The 27378-nt window shown below is 32.2% G+C and overlaps 1 protein-coding gene across 1 annotated transcript in view; it reads left to right on the plus strand.

Moving 5' to 3' along the window:
- Nucleotides 1–27378, plus strand: part of LOC129217606 (heat shock 70 kDa protein 4-like) — a 99594-nt gene that overhangs the window by 18748 nt on the left and 53468 nt on the right. The window contains exons 3-6 of the mRNA XM_054851937.1: nt 10258–10456; nt 13692–13814; nt 23680–23779; nt 25137–25264. Coding sequence (XP_054707912.1) covers nt 10258–10456; nt 13692–13814; nt 23680–23779; nt 25137–25264 — 550 coding nt within the window. The remainder of the gene's footprint in view (nt 1–10257; nt 10457–13691; nt 13815–23679; nt 23780–25136; nt 25265–27378) is intronic.

A 27378-nucleotide genomic window follows, 5' to 3' on the forward strand; every position in this document is an offset into this window, starting at 1 on the left:
AATTGCATGTTCTGTAATTGGGTGTTTATTCGTATATCAATACAAATTTTTCTATTTTAAAACAACAATGGCTAATTAAGTCAAAAAAAAAAAAAAAGAACATGGCTATTGCAAGAAACTTGATCAATAAAATCTTCACCGAAATTAACCGAAAACCAACAATTTTAAGGTAAATAATCAAAACTTTTTGAAGGAGGACTTCCGGACATTTTGCTGCAGTTGTGCATCCAGGGGGGAAGGGGCACAAGACTGGTGACCCTCCTCACAAAATGCTGAGTAGATGTTTAAAAAAAATATTCTTTATTATTGAAGAGAAGAAAAGATCTTATTTTGGGAAAACTCAGTTTTTTTACGAAAAAGAAAAAGAATGTTGGGGAAAAAACTTAATTTCTCTTTTAAAAAGAAATATTGACTTATAAATTTTTCAACAGCTTCACATTATTGGCGGCGAATTATGTGCCTTCTCGCACAATCCTCTTTTTTTCATGTCTCCCCCTCCCCCCTTTTTTTATTTTTTTTCTATTTCGTTTTCATTTTTTCTATTAGTCCTCAAAATGTTTTTTCTCCAAAACCCTTTCTCCAGTTAAAGTTATTACAGAGTACCTCAAATTTCGTTCCTTGGGCTTCACTTTCGCAAAATTTCCAAGGAAGATCTTCTAATCACCTAAATACATCGAAAATCGTTTAAAATTGCGTTTTTAGAGCTTCAGTTTTGAAAAACTGCAGTGTCCCTAACGTTACCAAATATGGTCTTATACTCATGTGTTACTTACACCATGTAACTTACACCATGACTTTAATTTTGGAAAATGTTCGAACAAGGGCCTATGATCCCCCTTTCTCTATTATCATCAAAGAGTGTTAATATTTTGGTTTTGAAAACTACTATTTCGAAATATTTAAGTGGGATAATCCTTTTTTTTAATACCATGGATTATTGTAGAAGAACTTCATTTTTAGGACTTCAATTTCGAAAATTTTCCAAGGGAGAGCTCCAGAACACCCCGTCCGGTAACAGCATCAAAAATTGTCCTCCGTAGTATTTTTGGAACTTCAATCATGAAAAGTTAAAGAGGTAGCATGGGGGAGGGGAAGGGGTTACGTATTTCTATCTGCTTTTCAACAAACGATTGGAGACAGTCTATGAGTCTCATTCATAACCCAAACTATAAATATGGACTATAATCACATTTATAAGATTAAAATTTCTAAACATAGCCTTGGAGCCACACGTATCTTTCTTGCCTCTAAAATATCACCAAGAACTGTAAAACTGCGTTTTCAAAACTACTATTTCAAATTTTTTCTGGGGCGTGAATCCCATTTCAAACCAGTAGCTAGATTCACCCATTGCTTCTAATATCGACTTTCGTTTAAGACTTTTTCTGCAGTTTGAAATGTTATGAATTGCCCATCCCCTAATCTTACAAAATATGGTTTACATCGCGTTTTTTAGACTTCAAAGTGTGTCCCGCCCTAACATTATTTTCTGATTTCGATACTGCCTTGTTATTCCGGGAATATCCTCCCCCCCCCCTCAGATCCCTGTTATTGTTGCACCCCCAAATATTTCGGCCTAAATCCGCCTATGACCATGGGGGAAATATCTGAGCCCCCTTAAAGTTTTGCATATGGACACACTTGATTCAGGGGGATTTTATTCATTAGAGATTCTGTTGAAACATGTAACTTCCCACACCTTTCAAAGGATCCTTAATAGTTGACTTCAGTTTCTCCCTTAAAATCTTAGTGTAAATGGATGAAGTCAGCCACAGTTGTAAATTTCTAGTTTCCAACCTCTTTGCTGGATCATTTTGAAAGATGCTGGAAATTGAATTTTTTAACAATATTTTTTACTTTTAATACAACTCAATAGGCACAACTGCTAAATTAACCATAGCAATTAGGCAAATATCAATTAACACCGTAAACTCAACGGTTACACACGTATTTACATCAAAATACGTGAAAACACAGGGCAAAGGCAAATACGCTTTCCAGCCCACAGCTCAGACCAGTCTGACTTTGAACATGCAGCATTGCTATTTATAAACCTCAAAAGAGAGCTCTCAAATATTCCAGGTGGTTCCAGAAGTTTCCTTTCAGTTTCTTTTTTTATTCATTCACAAGTCTTATCATTCAGAAATGGAGGGACCATATACTTCATCCGAATGTAAGGGGGTTGTATATTCATTACAAGAAACTATTTACAGGTTACGTTACTAAGACAATTTTAGATGAAAGATAATGGAATAAATGCAAAATTTAACCCGATTACAACAAATTAATCATAAAAATAATTACTATTTACGGAATTTGTAACAATATGTTATTGAAGGAGTTTTTTTTCTCTTTAACTTTGTAATAAATATGCAAAAGGAATTTTGAAATTGAAATCCTTTAGGGCAATTCCATGAAAAGTGAAACCAGTAGGTCAAAATTTCATATTGCAGTTATTTTGCTATATTATACATCATTGTAAAGCTTGCAATGTGTATTTTCAGAATATTGCATTGCTTTTTTAATAAAAATTAAATAATAAATTTTTTTCCTAGTTGGAATTATGATAGTCGGGTCTTCAAAGCAATCAGAAAAAAAATACCCCATTTTCAAATGCTTATTTCTAATAGCAAAATAAAAATAAACAAAATTAATTGCAGTACAGCTTAAATTATCAACATAATACTATAATAACATGCATTTATTTTTATTTTTTTACAAAATGAAATTAGGCAATTAAAATTTTAAAAAAATGAAGTTCAATGTTACGTCTGTAACAAAAATTTAGCAAAAGTTGTTGTTGCTTCCTAAAAAATCAAAATTAAAAGAAAACCTTTTTTGTCCTTTTAGCAATTCATCAGAGTAATTGCTTACCATAGTTTAAAACATTAGAGTTTCTTTAGTTTTTAAAAAAATGGCGTTACAGACGTAACATTTTTTGTTACGGATGTAACAAAAAGCAGTACGTTACGTCCGTAACACATGTATATTTTCAATTAAAAAGAAAAAAAATACAGGATAGACAATGAAAATATAGGGTATGACATGTAATATGATATAACAAAACTTCTGATACTGTGATTTTCAAAATTTTATAAATATTAGTGGATATTTAATTTCATTTTATAAAATTATTGAAATACACATCGTCGCCTCAGAGCAACATTAAGACATCTAATCCTAGGAATAAGACAAGATATCCTACTGTTGCTCTGAGGTGTTCCTCTCAATGTAAGATTTTTTTTTTGTCCTCCAAATCCTAATTCAATTGGTGTTAATAATTCTAGATTAGCAATTAATGCTTAATAACATGCATTAAAATATTCTAGAGGGTTCCTTAATTTCTTAAACTTTGCTTCATCAATGCACTATAACACAAAAAAAAAAAAAGAGTTCTCCCAGTAGATTTTTGTGAAAATTCCTTGATCATTTAACACGATGAAATCCAAAGCATTTTGTGCGTAATTTTTATCAATAAAGTTTTTTTTTTTTTTAAATTTATATTACAGATATTAATTATAGTTTTTCTCTTCAAACTTCTATCATTCTGAAAGCATAGCCAAATTGATATTACTTCTTATTTAAAAACTAACTTAGAGATAAGAATTTGTCCTGTTTAATAGTTTAAACCAAAGTTACTGAGTTACTTTTTATTGTTATTTACTCTCCACAAAAAAATAATATTTAGCTTACTGTTTCATTGATGCGTTGAATGTTTTATAGTTTTAAAACTTAAATTAAAAAGCATAATTAGATTAGAGTTAAAAATACTAAATATTAAACTAGCTTCATCTGATCCTCAGATAAGGCAAATTTAGTTTTGAAGCAAGATTTAGATTACTTAGGCAAATGTTGGCCAAAATGCATTTTTCCGATGTCAGTTTCGACAGTTTTTTTTTCCGCCTTTGGCAAAAACGTGCCAATTCTATTAAAAAGCGATCGAAATCAAACGCAACCGTTAAACTTTAAAAGAAATTTGGCAGTTAATATATTTGTTGAGAGATAGAGAAAATCATCGAAAATTCTTAAACTGTAAAAGTTCTTCCTTGTAGAAGACCCCCCCCCCCCCCCCCCCCCGCTCTCCCTCCATGTTCATGTTAAAAATTTGAAAAATTTATTTGTAACTGAATAATTCCACTTTTGTTTTGCTTAATTTCCCCTTGGATAATTTCACTTTTTATGACGCACCAATTTACATTTTATATTTATTTACATGGTGGTATATGGACGGGGGCTGCTCCCTACCTCCCCAAATCTTTAAAAACTATTAAAGTGTAACTTAAATGGTCAAAATAATGTCTTAATCTAGACCAATGCACTCTCTTAACAAAAATTATTAGTATACATAAGCTTTTATTTGCTTTGTGCAATTAGTATATCAGACATGTTACGTCCGTAACACTTTTTTGTTACGTCCGTAACAAATTTATAAATTTCTATCATAAATTTTACAAACAGTATCCATAAAAACTTTATGGTTTTAGAAAGCTTAAAATCTCTAGAACAAGTATTTCAAAGAAAATTTTAGAAATCTATGAATAATTCACAGGAATATTGGCAATTGTATGACAATGTATACATTTTGCTGTTTTCTGAGTTACGTCCGTAACAGGCAGTTTTTAATTTTTGTTACTTTTTCTAATAAAGCAATCTGCACCCAAATTTTTGATAGAATTAATAACACTCAACTATACAACAGAAAAAAAAATTGTAGTTTTTTATGAAACCAAATTGAAATTATGAGTGTTTAAAGTCTGTGATTGTTACGTCCGTAACGGTGGAATTGCCCTTTAGTTGTTGTCTATGTCTGTCATGTAACGCTATAAATAAATACAGTAAAAACCCTCCTAATAGACACCCCTCATTGGCGGACAATTTTTAATTCCCCGATTCCAAGGTATGTAACGTTATTAAACCCCCTGCGGACACCCCTCTATTGCGAACAAAAAAATTTGTTCTGTGTCTGCACTTGAGGGGGTTTTACTGTATATGACAAATGTTAGCAACAACTGCTAAGCTGTTTGGCAAAAGTTGATATGTAAAATTTGTCATCTTTTCAGGAGAGTGAAAACAGAACATGATATATGAATTGTAGAGTTATCAAATTTTGGTGTAGAATTATATGAAAGTTTTTTTTATATCATGTTTGGTAGTCCATATTTTTCCCACTTAACAAATTCTGGCACAGACAAAAGCCACTCTAAACACATATCATGATTACTAAAATAAAACATGGTCAAATTTGACCATCAACTTTTAGCAAATAACCACAGAACTAAATTAAGATTCTATTTAGGTATGTGTTATAATTAATCGTACCTTTACAAAATGTAATTTTTGCACAATTTTTTAAATTACAATATTGCTACTAAGTTGAGTTTTAAAAATTATTTATATACTTTTTTTTTTTACAACAAATGTTTTTTTTTGTTTGTTTGTTTGCTTCAAACTGTGTAATGATTGTACAAAATTAAAATTTTTTTATGAAACAATAAATTCACATGATACAAAACTGTTCCTTCTGATACAAAATTGGCATTTTTGCTGATACAGAAATGAATTTTTGATTATCCACTTCTACTTTTTTTCTGAATCTCCACACCGTTTCTTTTAAAGCATTTTGTAAAATGTTTACTATAGGGCAGTTGATGAAATGGGCAAAGGGGAAGGTTGGGGAAATGATCAAAAACCAACTAGTCGTTTTAAGGCCAATATGAACAAGTGACAATATGCTTCTCTTTTCTCCTCCCTTGTTTTTCCTCTCTGTGGAATTAATGTCAGTGATTTGTCGAACAGTTATGTTGATTGATCTCGACTTGCAAAAGAATGCAACTTTTGAAAGGCAGAACAACCAAAGCAGAATGTTTTACGATGTTCTGCAACATAAAATCATTTGACCAAAATTGTTCTGCGAGTACTTTAAGCATTGTACGCGAAAAAACGTGACATTTTCCACAAATTGGGTGCCAAAAATCAAAATTGTTTCATATAGTAGGTTTTTTTTTTTTACTGGACTGTTGCTATTTATTTCTTTGGAAATTAGATATTTCCGGAAACATTACAGCTTTCAACCAAATGACTAATTAAAGAGCACTGAATTTGGAAAATTAGTTGATCATGAAAACTAAAAAATAAAAAAAAACTTTAACAAGGTGTCAAACTTAAACCGATTGAGATTCTCCAAAAATAGTTTATATGCTTTCTAAAATGGATAGAAAGAGTAAAGATACAAAATTTTATAAAAATCCGAACCTAGGTATTACACTACATTTTTTTTGGTTAATTTTACATGGCATAAATTAACAATTAAAATAATGTTACTATATAAAGAAATTGATTTACTGAAACAACAAATAAAATGAGTCGAGTTCGGGTTGCATATAATAAAACACTTTAAAACTTTGAAAATAATTGAAATATTTTCTGGATGCAGAGGAATTGAAATCTTAAACAAGAGAACGCAATTTCTGGCGATGAACGTGTTTCAATGTTGGCATGTTTCCAAAACATACGTGTGTGGCAGAAATTGCAGTGAATGAAGATCGATTGGGAAAATCCTACAAAGGACTTATCGAATTCAACATCGCGAGCTTTCCGCCAAATTATTGTAATTCGCAAGAATTAGATTTTCTTCTAACTTTAAGAAACCTGTAGAATTTCTGCAAAATTTTATCTTGAGTTGGAAGATATTTGTAGAAAATCTGCCGTTTCTACAGATTTTCTGCATCACGTTTTCTGCACCGCGGTTTCTGCAGATTTTCTGCACCACGGATTATGCAGAAATTTCACTGATATCTGTAGAATTTCTGCAAAAAATTTGTTTTGAGTTTTCTTCTCACATTTGAACAGAATTGTTCTGCAGCTCAGGCATCTGTTCTGCAACGTACGTCGCAAATTTAGTAATATTCTGCTTTGGGGCTGTTTGCTTATTTTTCTTCATATTTTTGTAGTCTCAATAACCACCATATAAGGCCCCAAAATACAGATTTTTGTATCTATTTTTAAAAAAATTCCCGGACCCCCTGAAAATATACATATTCTACATTCCACTTAAAAGGCCACTCTGCTGCTATCTTTCCCACTACAAAGTGAATAAAAAAATTAAAACAGCGAGAGCATTAAAAAACAATACAAAAATATGAGAGCTGTATCAGTAAAAAAGACACATACGGAGGAAAGTTGTCTATTTCACCTGCTCCAAATATGTCGGGCGGCAAATTTTGTATCACTACATTAACATCAAAAAAGTTTTTTTTTTTTAACTAAGACGGCGCTTTGCTCGGGATGTATCACTAAATCAACATCAAAATGTTTTTTTTTTTTTTACTCTTCAGTTCTGACTTGTCTCAGGAAATTTTTCTCGTTGAGGCACGAGAACGAAATACTGGATACTGACAATCATGTGGACCATTATCAATGGCGTTGACATAGAAAGAAGAGAAGAGAGAGGACAATCTCGTTGGAATGGATTAGAAATCACAAAGATCAACAAGCAGGCAGGGGCGGACTGGGTCGCCCAAGAGGGATGGCACCAACCGTAACTACCAGTGGGCACGAAAGAACTGAGGCTCAAGGGTGCAAAGGTTTTGAAGGTGCAAAAATCAACGTTTTAAACACAGGTTTGAGGGCGTGAAAAAATGAAGGCGCACAGGTTCAGAAATAAATAAAGTAAATGAATTTGCGCATGTTTGAGGGAGCCAAAAAAAAAATGAAGGCACCCAGATGACATTTGAGGGTTCATCGACTCACAAGCCAGTCCGCCCCTGCAAGCAGTCACTGCCTTAACTAACGTGATTGCGCTTCCATGTGTTTCCCTTGATGGGACTAAAAAACCTTATGCGCCTTCGGGTTTTTTTTGCTCCCTCGTTCCTGAGCTTTTTTTTTTATTTGTGCCTTCGAATGTGTGCGCCTTCGGGTTTTTTTTGCGTCCTTGATCTTGAGGTCCTTTTTTTTCACTCTCAAATCTGAGCATTTTTTTTTCATGCCCTAGAATTTTTTTTTTTTCATTTTATTTCATTTGTGCCCTTGAATGTGTGCGCCTTCATTTTCTTTTCTTTGTGCCCTCCCCTCGAACCTGTGCGCATGTTTCTTTTTGCTCCCTTAAACCTGTGCAACTTTTTTATTTATTTTTTTTTTTTTTTGGCCCTTTGAACTTGTGTGCCTTTGTGTCTTTTTTTTGGGGGAGGGGGGCCCTTTGAGAGTCAAGGTTGGCGCCCTTTTAGGGGACCTAGTTCGGCCCTGGTAGAAAGATCCATTTTTGGATCCAAAACGTGAATTTCAAATAAAAAAAGATTTATTCATTGAAATTTTTTTGAAAATGTCTGTAAACCTTCCCAGCACTAACCCAGGTAAACTGAAATTCTACTTTGCTGTAAAAGACTTGGAGATAAATAAGAGGATGGATATACACTATTTATTCTAGCAGAAAGAAATTCGTGGGCCGATAGGGCTTATACTAGAAATTTAAGCATGTCGGGGGTTTTTTTGGGGGGGGGGGGGCATATAGCAGGACAATATAAGAGGGGTGGCAAATTTGGTGCCTGCCCCGGGCAGCAGAAACTTATGCTACGCCACTGGCACTTTGCGAAACTGGGCCCCTCCCGAAAAAATTTCTGGTTACGGTTTTGCTAAAAATAAGTGGATGAAATGAAAGTTGAAAATAAGTCTTAATACAATAACAAAAATTTTAATTTTTAAAATGAACCAAAAATAATAGTGAAAAAAGAATGGTCGAGTGAAGTGGCAAAATGTAGTGATTTAGAACAACTAAATTTATTAAAGATTTTGATTACCAAGTTGTAGAACTGTTTCAAACTAATTTCTAGCGCTCCGGAACAAAATAAGTGGGATAAAAGATTGCACCCTTCCGTGTGCCTTTAGAGGGATTTTACCCTCATCTCCCTTTTTTAAGGAGGTGAAAATAGAGTACTAGGTTTTTTGGACTTCTCAGGACTTACATTTTCTGTCACCCCCGAGCTCTAGAATGAAAGTGACATAGATAAGCTTCTCCAAATCAATCCTAACCCCTGAGAGAAGTACGGTGTGAGAAATTTTTGGAAATATTCCTCGAGTTGCTTCAAAACAATAAATTGTGGTTTTTCCAGAAAAATTATATTCGACTTTGAAAAGTATTTGACATAACAAGGTTTTATTAAAAACTCTTCGGCGTTAGAATGAAAAATAACATTAGATAAATACGCAAAATCATTGGGGAAAATAATTTTTCGCATATTAAGGTTTTCGAGATATGGAGAGTATACTGTACTATGAATGTTTAAATTTTTTTACAGATAGAACTAGTGATAATACACTGGAGTGCCATAAATCCGCCGACCTAAAGTCCGCCAACATCTAAAAAGGTTGTCAATTTTTCCAAAACTGTTTTACAGTGAAGTTATTTTTTCGAACTAAAAACTAATATATTTTCAGATTGTAAGCCACCGATAACAAATTTCTGCAACTTAAACCCTCAACCATGGAATAAACCTTACTAAATGTATGTCACATAGGGGGTGCAAGAAAAAAATGGCAGGTGAAAAACAAAAAATAAACAAGAGGGCATTTTTTTCCCTACGATTTTTTTTCCTGTGCTATGAATTTGCTTTTCGTATTTTTCAGTCTATGATCCGCCACATAATTATTTACCTAAACAATTGTTTTTCACACATAACTCGCGAATAATAAATTTTGCCTTATTATTTCGCTCTGCATGCATGTTGAGCAATGCAATCAAATAAAAAATTTCTAAAAAATTCATTTGTATTTTTGCACAATATGTTTTGTATTGTGTAGTACTGAAGAAATGATAAGTAATATCTTAAATCAAAAGCAGATGCTAAAAGATAGCTGCAAGCAGTCAGATATTTGATGTTTTCTTTTTTTTTTTTTTTTCATTTTTTAAATACAGCTTACAATTAGTTTCTTTGTGGCCTGAAATCCGCAAAATCCTAAAATTTACATATAACCACTTCTTCCAAGTTGTGTGGATTTCTGACCCTCCTCTGTATTATCAATATCATATGTATATATATATATTTTCTAACTTTAATTTTTGTTAAGAGGAAGGCTAAGACAACAGCAAGCTTGAACTACAAAATGTTCTGTATTTTGTCCTTTCATGTGTGAATTTTATAAAACCTTTATTGAAGAACATTCATTTTCTGTAGTGTATTAAAATTTTGTAATGCGGTTTGTTTTGTAGTTTGTTTGCATGTTTGTAATTATGAAATGGTTAAGCTGAATCAAATTTTATTGCAGGTCATATGTTGGATTCAATTCAACTAGTAGAGATTTAGGCACAGCAGCCAAAAATAAATTTGTTACGAACTTGAAGAATTCGGTTTGTAGTTTCAAACGCCTTATTGGTAAAAAGTTCAGAGATCAAGCTTTAAGTTTTGAGTTGTCTTATTTGCCATATGCTGTGCATGAATTGCCAAATGGAAGTGTATCAGTCAAGGTTTGTAGTTCACAACTTTGAATTTTATTTGAAAAATTTTCTTTTTTTTTTTTCATTTCCTCTCTCTTATACATTTCCTCCTTCTCAAATGAACAGCATAAATATTTCTGACATTTATGCTGTTTATTTAGGAATTTCCCCCCTTAAAATCCATATATGAGATGTTCAGTGTGGTTAATAGTAATTCAAATCCAAAACTTTCCTATTTAAGTTTAGTGTCGAAATATTTGTTTGTGAATTTTTAAACTATGTTTAACCTATGTTTACCTACGTTGAAGTTGGTTTTGTATTAGAATAATTTAAAGAAAACTATGACCTAAATTGCTTTTAGATTCAGTTAGTGTCGGTCAACTTTAATCTTGATTATCTCAGAGCTGTACAATTTATTTGGGGTGGCAAATCTGCTCTAATTGCGTCAAATTTCTCCCATTTTTAATTCTTGCTACATTCTGCTCCAAAAATGCTGAAATTAGTCGATTCTGCTCCAGCCTGTGCCGAAAATTTTAAATCGAAAGTTGCGTTTTTCGAAAAAGTCCTACAACGGATACAAAAGATTTCTTTCTTTTTTTTTTGTCCTACGCTAGCCTGCGGCATTTCTGCCATTTATTGACAAACAGCTCAATAAGATGAAGAAGTAAAATAATAACATGCATAAAAGTTATCGTTCTTAGAGTTGTCGTTTAAAAACTTTAAATAATAAGGCAGTTCCTGAGATGATCACTGTCCATCTCACCCTGATGGCACAGAGAATTTTGCTCACAGATAAAAGATTTCTGCTTCCTGCTCCAATCATTATTGATTTTGCAATGACCTAAGGCCGGAAATGAAAAGTTGAAAGTTACATTTTTAAAAGTCAGTCAAAATGATTTCCCAATCGAAAAATATTTTTTTCTGATTTTAAGCTACAATGTCAAAAATTCATAAACTGCTCCCAGCATTTTATTAACACCTCGCTCAATTTTGTCAGAAGACTCCCGTTTTTTAGCCGAAATTTACACTCTCTCGATTTTTTATCGTCCTAAAACTTTTCCTATGTTTACAAAATTTGTTTAGTTATTTATGTTCATATGAAACTTTTCTTCCCTATTATTCGCTGTGTTATTTTACTATGTGAGTTGATAAAACTGATGCACTATATTAATCAAAATTCATTTTGCCGAGAATTTCCCTATAACTTGCGTCGTGACGTCGGTGGCAAATTGGGTTGTTCGAAGAAATTGACAAGTGCAGAAGAAAAATTATGCAGAAAGGAGCTACTAATGCATTGGAAAGCAGTTCTAATGAATTTAACAACTGTGTTGCAAAAAATTACTTGTCCTAGTAATATTTTTGGGCTAAAAAACTATGATGCAGCTAAGATAATTTTAACAAATATTTTCAAAAGAATCTCTTTTGAAAAAGATTGACTAAGTTTTCTTTGAAAATGTAAAACCAATGTTTAGGAAGCATGTCAACATCAACCATCTGCTTCAATTGCATATTGTGCTTGAAGTTACAATGTTTTTCCATCCTAATAATTTTTCAATTATTTTAAAAGTTTTTTTTAGCCTAGATGGTACTTTAAATTAACTTATTTATACGTTATTTTCATCATTAGTGTATTTTTATTACTATGAAAACATTGCTTTTTTAGGTCGTTCAATATTAGAATAAATGCAGAAGTGAACTGCATGCTAATGTATAAAGCAGTAAGGAACCGCCCTTAAGCCTGGGCTAAGGCAAATGAACATGCAATATATTAATAACCTGGTTATGACATCCAGATAGAGCAGTTTTGTCCTTGTTGTAGACTCATCAGTGTGGAGTAATCAATAACCAAGTTGTGGAGGCAATCAGTCTCAGTTAAAGGTCAACAAACTGCTAGGTAAAATAAATTTAGCATGCCAGCGAGAATCTGCTGCAATGATGTGGTTCAAATCGTCTATTGTAACTTATATCTAGCCAAGCTTTGCCTGTAATTGACGAGTTGAACTGTATTAGTGCTGCGAACTCTTGCTGGTGTGCTAAATTTATTTTAGCCACCTTTTTGACATTCTCAGCTTCAACAACATGACACGTGCTTCCTGAATTTCCAGACTAAGTCCATAACAAGGATGAAACTGCCATCTCTGAATGTCATAACCAGGCTGTCTGTGTATTACTAAGCTTTAAAATTCCGTTTTTAATATGAATTAACTGTTTCCCAACAAATTATTCTTGTAATAGGCTTTGTCTAGAAAATTTTGATTGACATTGAAGTTTTAAAAAATTTTCTCTGATGTGCTTCAACGCCTAAAATTATGTCTTAGTAAAAATGCCATTATCCAACAACATGTGAATATATCATTTATTTTGAAAACTAAGAGTAAATTTAAACCCATTTAAGTTTTTATTTTAATAAATATTTAAATTTTTATTTCAATAAATATTTAAATTTTTATTTCAATAAATATTTAAATTTTTATTTCAATAAATATTTAAATTTTTATTTCAATAAATATTTAAATTTTTATTTCAATATATATTTAAATTTTTATTTCAATAAATATTTAAATTTTTATTTCAGTAAATATTTAAATTTTTTTTTCAATAATCTTTTTAATTTTAATTTATGCATTTTTTCAAAGTTTGATTTTTGTTATTATTAAACTATTAGATTTAATTTATAAATTCACCTGAAGTGGCCAAAAAAAAAAATCCTTTTTAAAGTAAAACCTTACTCTAACAACAACAAATATATTTTACAAACTTTTAAATTCCAAAAGATTCTGAGCACTTCGGGCACAATTTACATTTGCCGGGCAATTTTTCAAATCATATCCCAATTTCTTAGACTATAAAAAGTTTTTGGAGTGAAAATGTGTGTGTGTTAGATCTATTACTATTTTGTACCATTTGTAAGAAATATTGTCTAACAACTCATGTTAATCGTTTAAAATGTTATTTGACCCTGCTTCCAAACCCAAAATACTGCTCCAAAATGCAATTTAACCTGCTCTAAAACAGCTCGAAAATTTTATTTTTGATTTTTCACCATTGAATTTATAGACTTGACGCACTTTAGCTCTGAATGCCTCATACACTATTTAGGAAATGGCTTTAGCTTCATAATTTTTTTAGTCCATCAAAAATGACATTGTTATCTGCTACATAATTATGGTTTTTTTGTTTGTTAGTTATATGGCATTTGAAACAGTTGCTAACATGGAGATTATACATTAAAAAGTTTATGGTTCTTTTTTTCTCATTTATTTAGGTATCATATCTTGGAAGAGAAACTATTTTTACTATACCACAAATTACTGCCATGCTGATGACCAAATTGAAAGATATTGCTGAAGTTGGATTGGGCACTAACATTACGGATTGTGTGGTTTCTGTGAGTATATACTGGCTAAACTTTAAAAATTATAAAAAAATTTATTGAATCTTCCTACACTTTGATCTTAGCCAAAAGACCCAGAAGAGATATTGAATCCATTTCCCACAGATATATATATATATATATATATATATATATATATATATATATATATATATATATATATATATATATATATACATATATATACATATACATATATATATATATATATATATATATATATATATATACATATATATACATATACATATATACATATATATATATTAGGGTGGTTCTTATTTTTGAAGTTGTAGATATTTTACGCGATGCCCCCTCAATTTGTTCCATTATACAAATAAATGATCCATGCAAAATTTTAAGTCAATCCATGAACATTAACCCATGCCCTAGGGCCCCCTTATTTGAGTTTCGGAGAAAACATTGCGGATTTTCTCTTTTTTATGTAAAAATATTATTACGTTTCATGTTTAAAGTAATTTTGAACCTCAACACATGTTGCTACTTCCAAACCAACCATTCTCTCACTTTCATTCTGTAAAATTTTACATATTGCAGAGGGTACATCGTACACCAATGGCTTTGGGTCATGCATGCCGTTATTCTGCACTCGTTTCAAACTAAGCAGCAGGAAAACATTTCTTTCCACCAGGATGGACACAAAGGATTCTAAAGTTCATTAATGAATGGCATAGACCATTAATGAATGATCTTTGACAACAACAAATTGCCTCCTCCTGGGTTTGGGGGTGTTGATTTATAAAATTTCCTGTGTATGTAATAGGTGCGGCAAATAGGGTCTCTAAGTTTCAATGCTATAATGATAAGAAATGGCAATTATATTTTCATTCGCTGTTCTTTAGTTAAATGTATTTAAATGTTTATGCAATTTTTAATTCTAAAATATAAATTTTGAAAAATCCTCGATTACTCAAACATAAAAATATACTGTATTTTCCATTCTAAAATATAAATTTAAGAAAATTCCAGATTGAAATAATGTAAAAATCTGTACTTTAAATTAATTTTCGTCTATTTCAGTATATAGTCCTTTATTATCATCAAATTCTTCTTTTAATTCACAAGATTTAGAAACCAAAATGGGTAATTATCCTAACCTGTTGAACCTTTTTTTATATCTGGTCTACCACAACGCAAGAAAGCTTGATAAGTATTGATATGTGCTTGCCTTTCATCACTGTTAGACAAATGCCATATTAGAAACAAAGATGCTGTTCATTTATTAACTTATTAACAGCCTATTTAGATGCAGTAAATTTAAATCCGAATGACCTTGTGATCAATCGTGCATCCCTTAAGAGAGCAAGAAAAAATCTTCGAAAGGTAAAATCAAATTTCATGAATTTAAATTTAGATTTTTTAGTTATTCCCTGGGATACAAAGCTACATCCAGATGTAACTGGGGGAAAAAACGCCAAAAGGCTTACCGCGATAGCTTCAGGTCCCAATGTTGAATAGCTATTCGGAATTCCTGAGATATATCTTCATTTGTACATATGATATCTTAGGTGATTGCTCTTTATTGCTAACTGTTCAAGCTGTAGGGTCCCAGGGGCACGTGTTATTATTGACTGATTGGGTTCAAATTTTGCACAGAGTACTTTTTATTATAGTGTCACAAAACTAGGGGACGTCACTTGTTGAATTCCGAAAATAAAATTTTCCCATATAAATAAGGACCACCCTAATATATATATACATATACAACATGAGATACATATTTTAAATATAAATTCAAAGACGTTGAAAAAATGGAAGAATAAATACTTATGTACAGTAATGCCAGCTCAAAGCTGCTAGAAACAAAAATAGTACAAACATATTCATGAATAAACAATCTAAATAAAATCGAAGATGCAAAACACAAGAACATACAAATGAAAAAGGTGAACCAGGGACCAACACTTTTTCAAGGGGAGGATTGGTCCCTAAGGACAGTGACCAATCCTCCCCTTGAGAAAGCAGGGTTCGTACGCTCCTTCAAAACTCCTCCAATACTCCTTCATTCAGGAAATTTTTTGGAAGGGCCCTTCAAACTCCTTCATTTTAGTTCTAACTCCTTCGAAACTCCTTCTTTTTTAGTTCAAGGCTACATAATTTTCCTCTATGACAGTAACATAAAATACTTCAATCGACAACTTAACATCGTCACAAGGGAAAAAGTATCAGGATGATTTTGGTGTAGTAATTTCGTATATTTATATTTTTCATAAAGATGTGATTTACAAATTGAGCATAGAAGTCGTAAAAGTTGAAGTTTAAAATATTATTAGAAGACTAAGACATTTCATAAGTGAAGTAAAACATGCTTAAATGGTGCTTGGCTATTTTTTCAAGTTGTATGATTATTGCTTTTCCCTCCACCAAACTCTCAGCAGCAGAAGTCAGTTTGTTTAATTTTTTTTAAATATTTAAAGACACATAAGAAGAAGTACTACATTAAGTGATTGTGTTAAAAAAAAATTAAGTAAATCGTAGTTATGTACGATATTGTAAAAAGGGTCATCCACATCCACAAGTGATGTTAAGCCTTGTAGTCTATGGGCCAAGCGCAAATATCGTTCAAGTTCGTTTACCAATCTTAGGGACTAAGTGAACTTGCTTGAAATCTATTATAAATGATGAGCTTAATAGAAAAATACAATGTTCACACGCTGGAACTGTCTCATTAAGTTTTAATTAGTAATTGACCGAGGAACTATGTTCCGTGGACTGTTAGCACTTACGCAAGAAAATTTGTCTCTAGATGGCGCTATTAAACAAATTTTTTTAATCTAAAAATTTAATAAACAGTTTTTCAACCGAAATTTTACTGTTTTTTTTTATTTTTTGTTGCAAAATATATTAATATATTTTAAATTACTTACTTTTATTTAGCAATTTCATAACTAAAAGGAAATCGAAAATTGTATCAATCCGCAGCTCTGAATGATCTTAATCTCAAGATTTCGTTTATTACACTAGAGCCAGCGCACATAGACATTGTTTAGTACACAAAATTAGAAGGCACTTTACTTCACAAAAAAGATATTAATGAATGACCAAATAGCAATAATTGACCTACAAAATCTTAAGAACATAAACAACTCAGATGCCAATACATGTTTAAAAAATATAAAATTAAACATTAGCAGACGATAAATTAAAAATTAAAAAGTATTCATATCACGATGTTTTATCTGTTCCTTTTTTAATAATATTGTTTTTTGATTACAGACAATATTTTGAGTTCATTTTTAACCTACTTTCTCGTCAAAGTAAAATAAAATAGATAGAGACATGAAAGGTGGGTTTAAATGGGCTAAGGTTAATGTATCGTAAAAATATTGCTTAGTACAAAAAAAAAGGTCAAAAAAAGAATAGATAAAATAATTAAATAAATATCAAATTCAACAGTAGGGGTTTGAGATGGAGGAAAATGTGTGTATGTCAGTCAACTATGTGCTACCCCCCCCCCCCCAAAAAAAAAAAAAAATTTAAACAAATCAATCGATTCTAACTTTTTTTTTTTTTTTTTTTGAAAGATCTCCTCGATAACACCTCATTCCGGTACTTCATTTTTGATTTGAATCATTTTTCGTTCAACTTTGAACAGTTCAAAGCACTTTATATTAGCGCTTACGGGAGAAATTTAAGGCAAAAAAAAAAAAAAAATGTGAACTTAAAGGCAGATTTGTTTAAGAAAAACTTTGTTCGAAAAAGTTCTTGATGGAGAACATTTTTACAAAAGATTTGTTTTTAAATTAACCATTTAAAGGGCATTTTTTCAACAATTTTTTTTTTTTTAAACATTAACGACAAGGCGAAAAATTATTTTATGTCACCAAAAATTGAAAAAATGGAGTTGGTTCTGAATACATTCTTATTTTTTGGCGACAAGAAATCGAAAAGAAAGTTACTAATAAATATAGAAATACCATATCTCGTAGACTTAACATTGACGAAAGTAAGAGATAAATATAACTGAATCAAAATGAAATGAATTTAAGTCGCAGATGTTTTCATCAGGACTGCGGAGCTGGAGTGAAAAAGAACCAATTCCTGTCCCCTCATTTGTGCACTAATTATCAAGCAAATATTCATTGCTGATGATTGAAAAATTTAATCCAGTGGTGAATAACCTTTTTTTACCTGTGGGTCACAACTCACATTAATAGGAATCTCGTGGGCCAGAACAAATATCAAATGCATTTTATGATTTAAGTTTTTCTAGATAGCATGGGAAAACAAGGGAAACAAAAGACAATTACAAACCAAAATTGCTGTCATTATTACTACATGCTTACTTTTTTGCATCTGTATTTTAGAAATCAATTTATGACGACTTGAGTTCAAAATTCATAACACCGAAAGAAGATTATTAGTAGTTTTGGAAGGTTTTAGAATATATTTTTCGTTTTTTAACACTGAATACAACGACGGGGTACATGGGTCAGCTTCAAGAGGCAGATTTGTTCCGCGGGCTGCAGGTTGAGCATCACTGATTTAATCAATGCTCCCATTTCGTCAGAACATTGGATGGATTATAAATGCGGGCAGTATTGAAATACAATGGAGAACTATTCCCATTGCATCAGATATATATATATATATATATATATATATATATATATATATATATATATATATATATATATATATATATATATATATATATATATAATGTTCAAAAACTAGTCTCCTGTGCATGCCCGAAAACTCGGTGCTCTTTGAAGAGATGTAGTACATGCAAGATGTAAAATTGTTCATGCACATGATTTTCCTACTGTAGCTGTATAAACTGTCAGGAGGAAAATAACTCTATATGCAAAAACAGGATAGATGAATTCAGTGATTCTGACGATGATACTTCAGAATGAAAAGTTTGCTTCTTGAAAAAAAATATTTTTTTGATGTACATGTATAATGTTTTTAACGTACATGCATGATATTTTAAATGTACATGCATAATATTTTTTATATATTTAAAATTTGTCCGCCCCTTGTTCGTTAGTTTCACTCTTTTTCATGTATTTCTAATGGTCTGTAAAATAAATTATGAGACACTATTTTTTTTTTGTGAACATTGGGTTTTTTTCATCTGTAGACACTAAGGATTTAGGAAAGTTTCACTTTTTGTAGTCCCCAAAGTTGGCAAACGAAACCATGTTTTTAAGCGTCTTTTAGGCCTTCGTCCCACAGCCTATTGAGGTGAAAACAGATTCAATAAATTGTGACAAGGGGAAGGGAGAGGGTGACAAAAAGTGACTTCACTTAGTTATTATAATAATGTGACATGTGACAAGAGGAGTAGTAAGGTGAAGTGTGACTTTGTGACAAAGGGGAAGGGAGTCCAATATATTGAAAACACAAAGTAACATCACTTAAGGTTAGCCTATTAGTACTCCTTCAAAATCTCATTTTACTCCTTCAAAACTCCTCCAAAACTCCTTCATTTTATTTCTGAAATTGAGTACGAACCCTGGAAAGTGTTATTCCCTGGTTCACCTTTTTCATTTGTATGTTCTTGTGTTTTGCATCTTCGATTTTATTTAGATTGTTTACTCATGAATATATATATGTATGTATGTGTGTGTTTGTTGCATATGTATATGTATGTATGTATACATACAGGGTGATTTAAAAGAACATGGACAAAATGACTAGGAAGATAAGTGATACCACAAGGACAAAAAATTGCATTGGAACAGAGGGTACCAAACGCAATGCTGAAACGCTGGGTCTTTTGGAGTTGCTTTTCTTTTGTGCTTCTGCCGGGAAATTTCGAGCAGCCTTTGATGAAGAAGTAAATGCTGTCCAAATTGCCCTGAAATACTTGTTGATCTATGTGGCCAGATTTACTAGTGTAGTAGTCTTTTCTGATTCTCAAACTGCAGTTCAAGCCCACCATTTTCCATACAAATCTGCCGGTGTAAACATTATTTACACTAGTTGAATTTGAAAATAAAATGTGAGGTTCTCCCCAGGGACGGATTTAGACTTAACGGGGCCCTAAGCTATTTCAGATATAGGGACCCTTTTGTAGTTTGAACAACGTTCCTCCAGGACCAGATTTGGAAATGTGGAGGCCCCGGGGCAATGAAGGAGTGGAGGCCCCTAATCAGGGTTCAAAAACATCATCATATTTTCGAAAATATCCGATACTTTGATATATATCTGAATAGTTTGATATATATGTATATATCAGATATTTTCGATCAGCACTTTTATAGTAAATACATTCTGAAGTTACTGCTATTTATTTTTTTATATTATTATTACAGTAAAACCTGTGAAGTTGACCACTTTTTCTAGGCACGGAATTAGCCCTTATCATATAAATCAACCTTTGTAAGTTGACCGCCTGTTTAAGTTGACCACTAAAGTAGCACACTGCAAGTGGTCAACTTACGCATGTTTCACTGTATTATAATTCATAGGGGAGAAAAAAACGTAAAATTTGCTAACCAGTGAAAGTTAAGATATTTTGTAAAAAATTTTTATTGTGGGGGCCCTTTGTTGTGGAGGCTCCGGGGCAGTAGCCCCGCCTGCCCTCCCTTAAATCTGGCCCTGTGTTCCTCTCAGTGGTGTAAGAGGTAATCCGCCCTCCCCCCCTCCATGTTTTTATTTTGTCTGATACATACAGCAATACTTTAACTTTGTTGACCGTTTTTTAATGTTTTTCCCCCCGATGTCCTGCTTGGATTTACCTTAAGAGGGGGAATGGTATCAAGAAAGTGACTCAGGACCTCCCCTTTAAGTAGAGTATAGAATATTCCTAATTGTCCGTGGTCTGGGGAATTCCCCCCCCCCTGGGGGAAATTTTGAAAAATATATACAAAATATTACAAAAAAAAAAAAAAAACAGGACAGGAATAGGCAAACAAAACTTTTTTAAAGTTATATACTCTTTCGAAAAATAACATGATACACAGCAAAAATTGTTTTTTTTATTCGACAAATCATTGACAGAGAGAAAGAGCCAGGAAGAGAAAAAACAATGTATTGTTACTTGCTCACATTGGCTTTCAGTGCAATTAGTTTTTTTTAATCACCCCTCCAATAGGGTGGTTCAAAGAATTTTTTTCAGTTAGAGTCCAGGGCACCCCTTATTTGTTTTAGACTTATTAATAGTATTATGCTGTAAAAGTTTTAGGCTCTTACTCAAATTTTAAGAGGGTACTTAATGACCCCTTAATTTAACATTAGCCTTTAGCATAGAAAATGCCAAAAATTAGAGAAGCATTTAATTTCTCCAGGTTTTTTTTTTTTTTGTAAATAATTATTTTATTCCAATATATATACATTAGTGCTCGACCGATGGCATTTTTTGGCTGATGCCGATTGTTGGCCGATTGTTCAAAAATGGCCAATGGCCGATTGCAGATGGTTTTCCTCCAAACGGCGGATTGCCGATGGCCGATGCCGTTGGCTGATGGCAAAAGAAAAAAATCTAACGGAAATAAAGTGATAAGATTGCCAGGGATTTAAAGGATCATTTGTTCATTTCACTTTACTTCCTTTCTACGAATAAGGACTTCTAATCAAAAATAAATAAATAAAATTTCGACCTAATTTCTATTTTACGATCACCCAATTTAAACTTCACAAGTTTTTTCGGCACATCTGTACATGCATGTGTACCAAAAAACATATAGATGACCAAAATATTCATTTTGAACACCTCCTCAGTTAATTATCGCAAGTTCTCTTGTGATGTCTTTATACGCGTAAACTTGCTTCACTCAGAAACGTTATGAAATAGCAAGTTAAATGCATGTAGACATTTTTTTAGTCATCAAAATAAACAAAAAAGGTAACAGATAAATTACAATATTAAATCAAAATAGGAATATTTTTATACTTATTTAAAATTTATGAATAAAAAAGTTTGCATTTTTCATAAAAGCTATAACAGTGACATAAATTTTTCTGAAAAAGAAAATAGCCATGAAAAGAGTGAGGTTCTTAAAACGCAGCTACAATAAACAAACTCAATATTTACTCTAAGTTAATAATAACTGAATATATATACTACTTGATCTGATGTTTGCACACATAATATTAAACAATTTGATTGTTTAAAATCTTTTATGAAGTACTACAAGCAAGTTCAAATTAAATTTTTCAATTTAACAATAATTTGCTGAAATTTAAATAATTGCTTAATAGAAAATCCTTGAAACTTTTCTATAACATATTATTAAAAAAATGATGAAAACGAAAATAACTTGTTCATTGATTTTATAAAAATACATGAAAATAGTTACTTACAATAGAAAAAATCGATTGCTATAAATGATGCAAAAAAATGGTGCATTACGAAATAAAGATGAAACAAGAATGAGAAATATGTAAAATGACATTTCTTGAGCAAAATAAATAATCTCTAAATATTTAAGAAATGCTTGAAACAAGTTAGGGTCACCTGCTGATTTTGGAGTAACGCACAACATTAAACTTTATTCCCAACTTCGGCCTTATTTGTAACCGCTACGACCAACGCCTCGGAAGAGTTTCTGAGTCGACTTCAGCACTTCCGAAGAAAAAATTCAAGTCTCTTTGATTTCCGAATTATGTCACCATTCAAAACGTCTTTAATAAATTTCTTACATTAATGCTCTAAATTCTACCTAAACAATAGATTACGTTTGAAAAAAAAAATCTCTAATTTTATGAATGGTGTTAGTTTTAAACAACTCGGAAATGCTAGAGTTTAATATAAGAAATACAGGCAGGGGAGGGGGGCACGCAAGTGTTCTAAAACTTACCGTCGATTCAACGGGAATCTAACAAAATGACACAAAAACCGCCTTCGCCATCTCATATTTGTTTCCATGGTCTTCAATTCGGCAATATGCACTCTAACAACAACAAAAAAAGAAAAACTTCACGCATCAAGAAGCAATCATCCGATTGATTTGAAATTTTGTATGCATAATTGCTTTGACCAGATGTGCAAATGGTTAAAATTTGGTGTCCAATGAATGGATAGTTTGAACTCCAGTGCATCGAAACTGCGCATCCAGCAGATGTATATAAAGAGCAATTCTTCAATAGTTGTTAAAACTTTCGGTTTGATTGCGATTCAGATTACCTTTCAACAACTTAAAAATGCCTCGTCGCATGGTTCGTGCTCATTACTAGCAACTGTCAGAGTTTAAACGAGGTCATATTATTGGATTGAAAGAGGCCGGTTGGTCAAATCGGAGAATCGCTCGTCATTTGAGTCAAAGCGATGCGGTGATTCGAAGATGCTGGCAAGGATGGGTGGAAAATGGCAGAATTCAGCGTCAGGATGTTAGCGATCGACCTAGGGTCACAACAGATCATGATGACAGAGGGATTGTCTGATCAGCTGTCACAGCTCTTTCTTCAGCTCTATGAGCCACCAGATGTTCAACCCAAACACCAGTTTCCATCATGACCATTTACAGACGGTTGGGACAACGAAATCTACGCTTGCGTTGACCGTTATGCCACCTGTCACTGACGCCTACACTGCCGAGCCAGATTACAGTGGTGCATGGCTCGATTAGGTTGGAATGGTGCCGACTGGGGATGTATAGTCTTTAGCGACGAATTCCGCTTTCAACTATGTCATGACGATCATCAAAGACATGTTTGGAGGCACCCAGGGCAGAGGAGAGATCCTAGTTTCGCTTTTGCACGCCACACTGGCCCTCAACAAGGCATTATGGTCTGAGGTGATATTTCCTTTGATAACTGAACCCCTTTGGTCGTAATTAGAGGTACACTTACTGCACATTACATTAATGAATGGGTACATCATGGGTGCATTAAAATGTACCCATCTTCGTAACATTTAATGATTGAATTTTTTTTTTTCTCCTTTTAGGTTCCTATATACTACAGTGATGCTGCACGAAGAACGATGTTGGACATTTGTAAAATAGCTGGATTGAATGTACTGCGACTTTTAAATGATACGACTGCAGGTAATAATTTTATCTAATCACAGGGTTGGCAAGTTTCTGTCGAGGTGGTTTAAAGCCACTATTAGAAACCGGTTAAAACCATCCTGGCAAAAACCACTTTCTGCCACATTTGCAGCAGAAACTGGCAAAAACTCACAAAATGACAAAAAATTTATTAGTGACATACAATAGAAAATGCATGGAAAAAATAATTGTTAACCAAAGCACAATTTAATTAGAATATTATCAGAATTCAAAGTCAAACAATACATTGTTTGAGCCCTGCAGCTGTCTCTTAGAAAAGGTGGTTTCAAAATTTTAACAGTTGCTCAATTTGATATGCACAAATGATAAAACTTAAGAATATTCTTGCAACAGAAGAGATAGCAGGCAATGCATCAAAGAACAACCGATGTTCGTGAAACTTTCATCTGTTGCATATTATTTTAAACTGGTTCGCCATATAGTGGGGTAGTAGTAAAAACATGACTGAAAAAATAAGTTTCAAGAAAAGGGGCAAAGCTGTGAGAATAGGTACAAAATCTAGGTTCATATTGGCAAGTAAAATTCTGGCACTCTCTTCTTGAAGCACATGGTAATTTCAATAAAAGCAACTTCGATGAAACATATAAGCGAGCAAATTACGATCAGTAATACCTGTTTAATTCTGTGTATGTCACTCCTCTTTCATAAGCACCCATATGATTTTTCGTTCTTTGTTAGATTAATCCAATATCACAAGCATCTGCAATTGAAAAGTTCCCTTTCTGAACTAAATCAAGGGCATTAGCATAGGATTTAATATTTTACAATGATGAAATGAAGTTTAATTTTTTAATTTACTCAAACAAATATCATTTAGTAATTACTTGAATTATTAAAGACGCTATTAAGTTTTCTCCAGTTTCTGCCACTGGCACGGCAAAAACTAGTTTCTGCCGGCAGAAAGCCAACCCTTCCACCACATGACTTCCTTTTATGTTAAATAATTTTTAATCAACACTTTCAGAAAGACAACAACATCATAACCTTACCTGATTCGGGCGCGTCACTCACAATAAGAAATCTAAAAATATTTCAACTAATAACTTAACTAATTTGTAACAAACCAATGCAAGAAGGCATTTTACAGAGATTATGTTTCCCAATATCGGCAGTTTTAACATGATTCAATGGATAACTCTCTAAATATTGGCAATAGCGGCAGATTGAAACCAAATTCAAAAAGATTGTACTTTTACCAAATTTATCTGCAATTTGACAATGTATCGTCAAGTTGTCGCCAAAACTGAGCGACCAAAAGCTTCAAAATCATAATGTGCCATGCACAGTTTACAGTCCTCTGCAATACCTTTAAATGTGCAATCCTTATTTACAGTTGCTCTTGCTTATGGATTTTACAAGCAAGATCTTTCTGAGGATAAACCTAAGAAGGTAGTCTTTGTAGACATTGGACATTCAGCCTTGCAAGCCTCAGTTGTGGATTTTTACAAAGGAAGGTTAAAGGTAATGTTTAGTAGATTTCTTGAAGACATATTTGCTTGTTTATATCTGCTTTAAAACTTGATGCATAATTGTTCTAAAATGTAGTGCAAAGGAAACCAAGACTTTGCATTTCTTACTTTTATTGTAATCTGTTTGTGTGATATTTCTATATAAATATCGTCCATATATTAATGCCATTTAAAGTATAAATCTTTGCCTGAAATGCATATTCATACACAAATAATACAAGAAATAATAGTGTTATGTCTATATATATTATAAAAATAAAGTAAAATAATGGTAATTTGACAGAGCAGTTGGTATTGAAGGATAGTGCCGGATCTAGAAATTTTTCGAGGTGGGGCAAAACTTCAAAATGCTGCCCCCCCCCCCCCACCCACATATTCATCTTGCTTTGAATTTTTCTATCATGTTGCGTTTGTATTTTTAATAAACTGTAAAGTGCGATATAGTTTGATAATTAATTTTTACTAAAAAATGTCATTATGAACATTTGTTTTTGTTGAAACGGAGGTATTAGTCCAGTCATATTATACAAAAAAGGTAAAAATCGCAAAGCACAATGTAGTTTTGATTTTTTAACAGGGTTCCCACGCCTCCTGAAAATCCTGAAAAACTCCTGAAATTTAATTTTTTCTTCTAAAGACCCTTAAAACTCCTGAATTTTTGTTTTAACCTCCTGATTTTTCCTCTCCCTGAAAATAATTTTCAACAACAATCGCTAATTTTAATTCCATGTCATCTCCGTTTAGGCAGCCATATTGAATCGCTGGTAACCAATCAAAATTCTTGTATTATACAGAGCACCCAGTGCTTTTCGCAAAGACATGGGGTGTGTTCGAACCGACTGACTTGTTACTCTGTTCAAACATGCCCATTACGATTACTGATTGCAACTGCCACTGGAGAGTGAACCAAGAGAATGTACTAGTTTTTGTGTTAACAGCAACAGCTATTAAGCATATTTTCTATATTGCTAATTAGTACTGCTATTGCTATTTTGTAGTATAGATAATACTGATAAGATGTCGATATATCTAATATTTTGTGTATTCCTGTTATTTTCAAATATTTCGAATCCAATTTTTATTTTATTTTTTTTTTTTTTTGATTGAATAGTGTGAAAAAAAAATTACTAATTGACTAAAATTTTGACAGCTAAGTAGATTAAATGTTACTGAAACTAATTTTCTTGTAAAAACCGCTCGTGTTATTACTCCTGAAAATTTTGCTTTTGATTCCTGAAAACTCCTGAAATTCATTTTGTCTGGAAGAGTATGAACCTTGTTTTAATATATTGTTCAGGTCAGTTAAAGTATGTAAATCTAAGTTTGCAGTTTTCAAAAACCTGTGCTCGCTACATAATTCGCAAAAAACTGAATTTTTTGGAATTTTTTTAGTTTTTCCGTTCTAACTCCTAAACTATGCAACTTTTTATGCTAAATGTGAACACCCATTTTAAAGCACCTTAAATTTTGAACGATTTAAGCTCAAGTTGCGCTCTGTACCACCAATAGTTTAGGAGATATCGTACTTCAAAAATTGGCCATTTTTGGGGAAAGATTTTTTAAAAAATGCTTTGATCGCATTTCAGTCCAAATATCGACATCAATTCTTACTCAACAAGAAAAAAACTGGACATATTGTCTAGTGGGGCTACTTGGACCCGAAATTTCATACTTTTTGGGAATTTTACATTGAATGCTTTGTTAAATCCATAATGTTAACTGATAACTTTGTTTTTACCACTTTTCAGACATCCTGTACCACTTAAAACTTTTTCTAAACAACAATTTTAACTCTTTATATATATATTTTATTTTTTAAAAAATTGGATTCAAGTAGCCCTGTACTGAGGCTACTTGGTCCCAGTCAGCAAATCCATTAGAAAAAGCTGTAAAACAGGTGGTTGTACCAAGAAAGACTAATGATTTTGAAGAAAAAAAAACTCAAAACCTACATTCTAGTGAGCAAACGATTTATATAAATTGCAACTTATTTATATAAATTAATATAAAATCAACGTATACATAAAAACATGTTTTTAGGCAAACATAATTTCTCGAATAGAAATATAATTTAACTACAGCTAAAACCAATTGAAATGCTCATTA

Source organism: Uloborus diversus, chromosome 1, assembly GCF_026930045.1.
Source record: "Uloborus diversus isolate 005 chromosome 1, Udiv.v.3.1, whole genome shotgun sequence".
NCBI lineage: Eukaryota > Metazoa > Arthropoda > Arachnida > Araneae > Uloboridae > Uloborus > Uloborus diversus.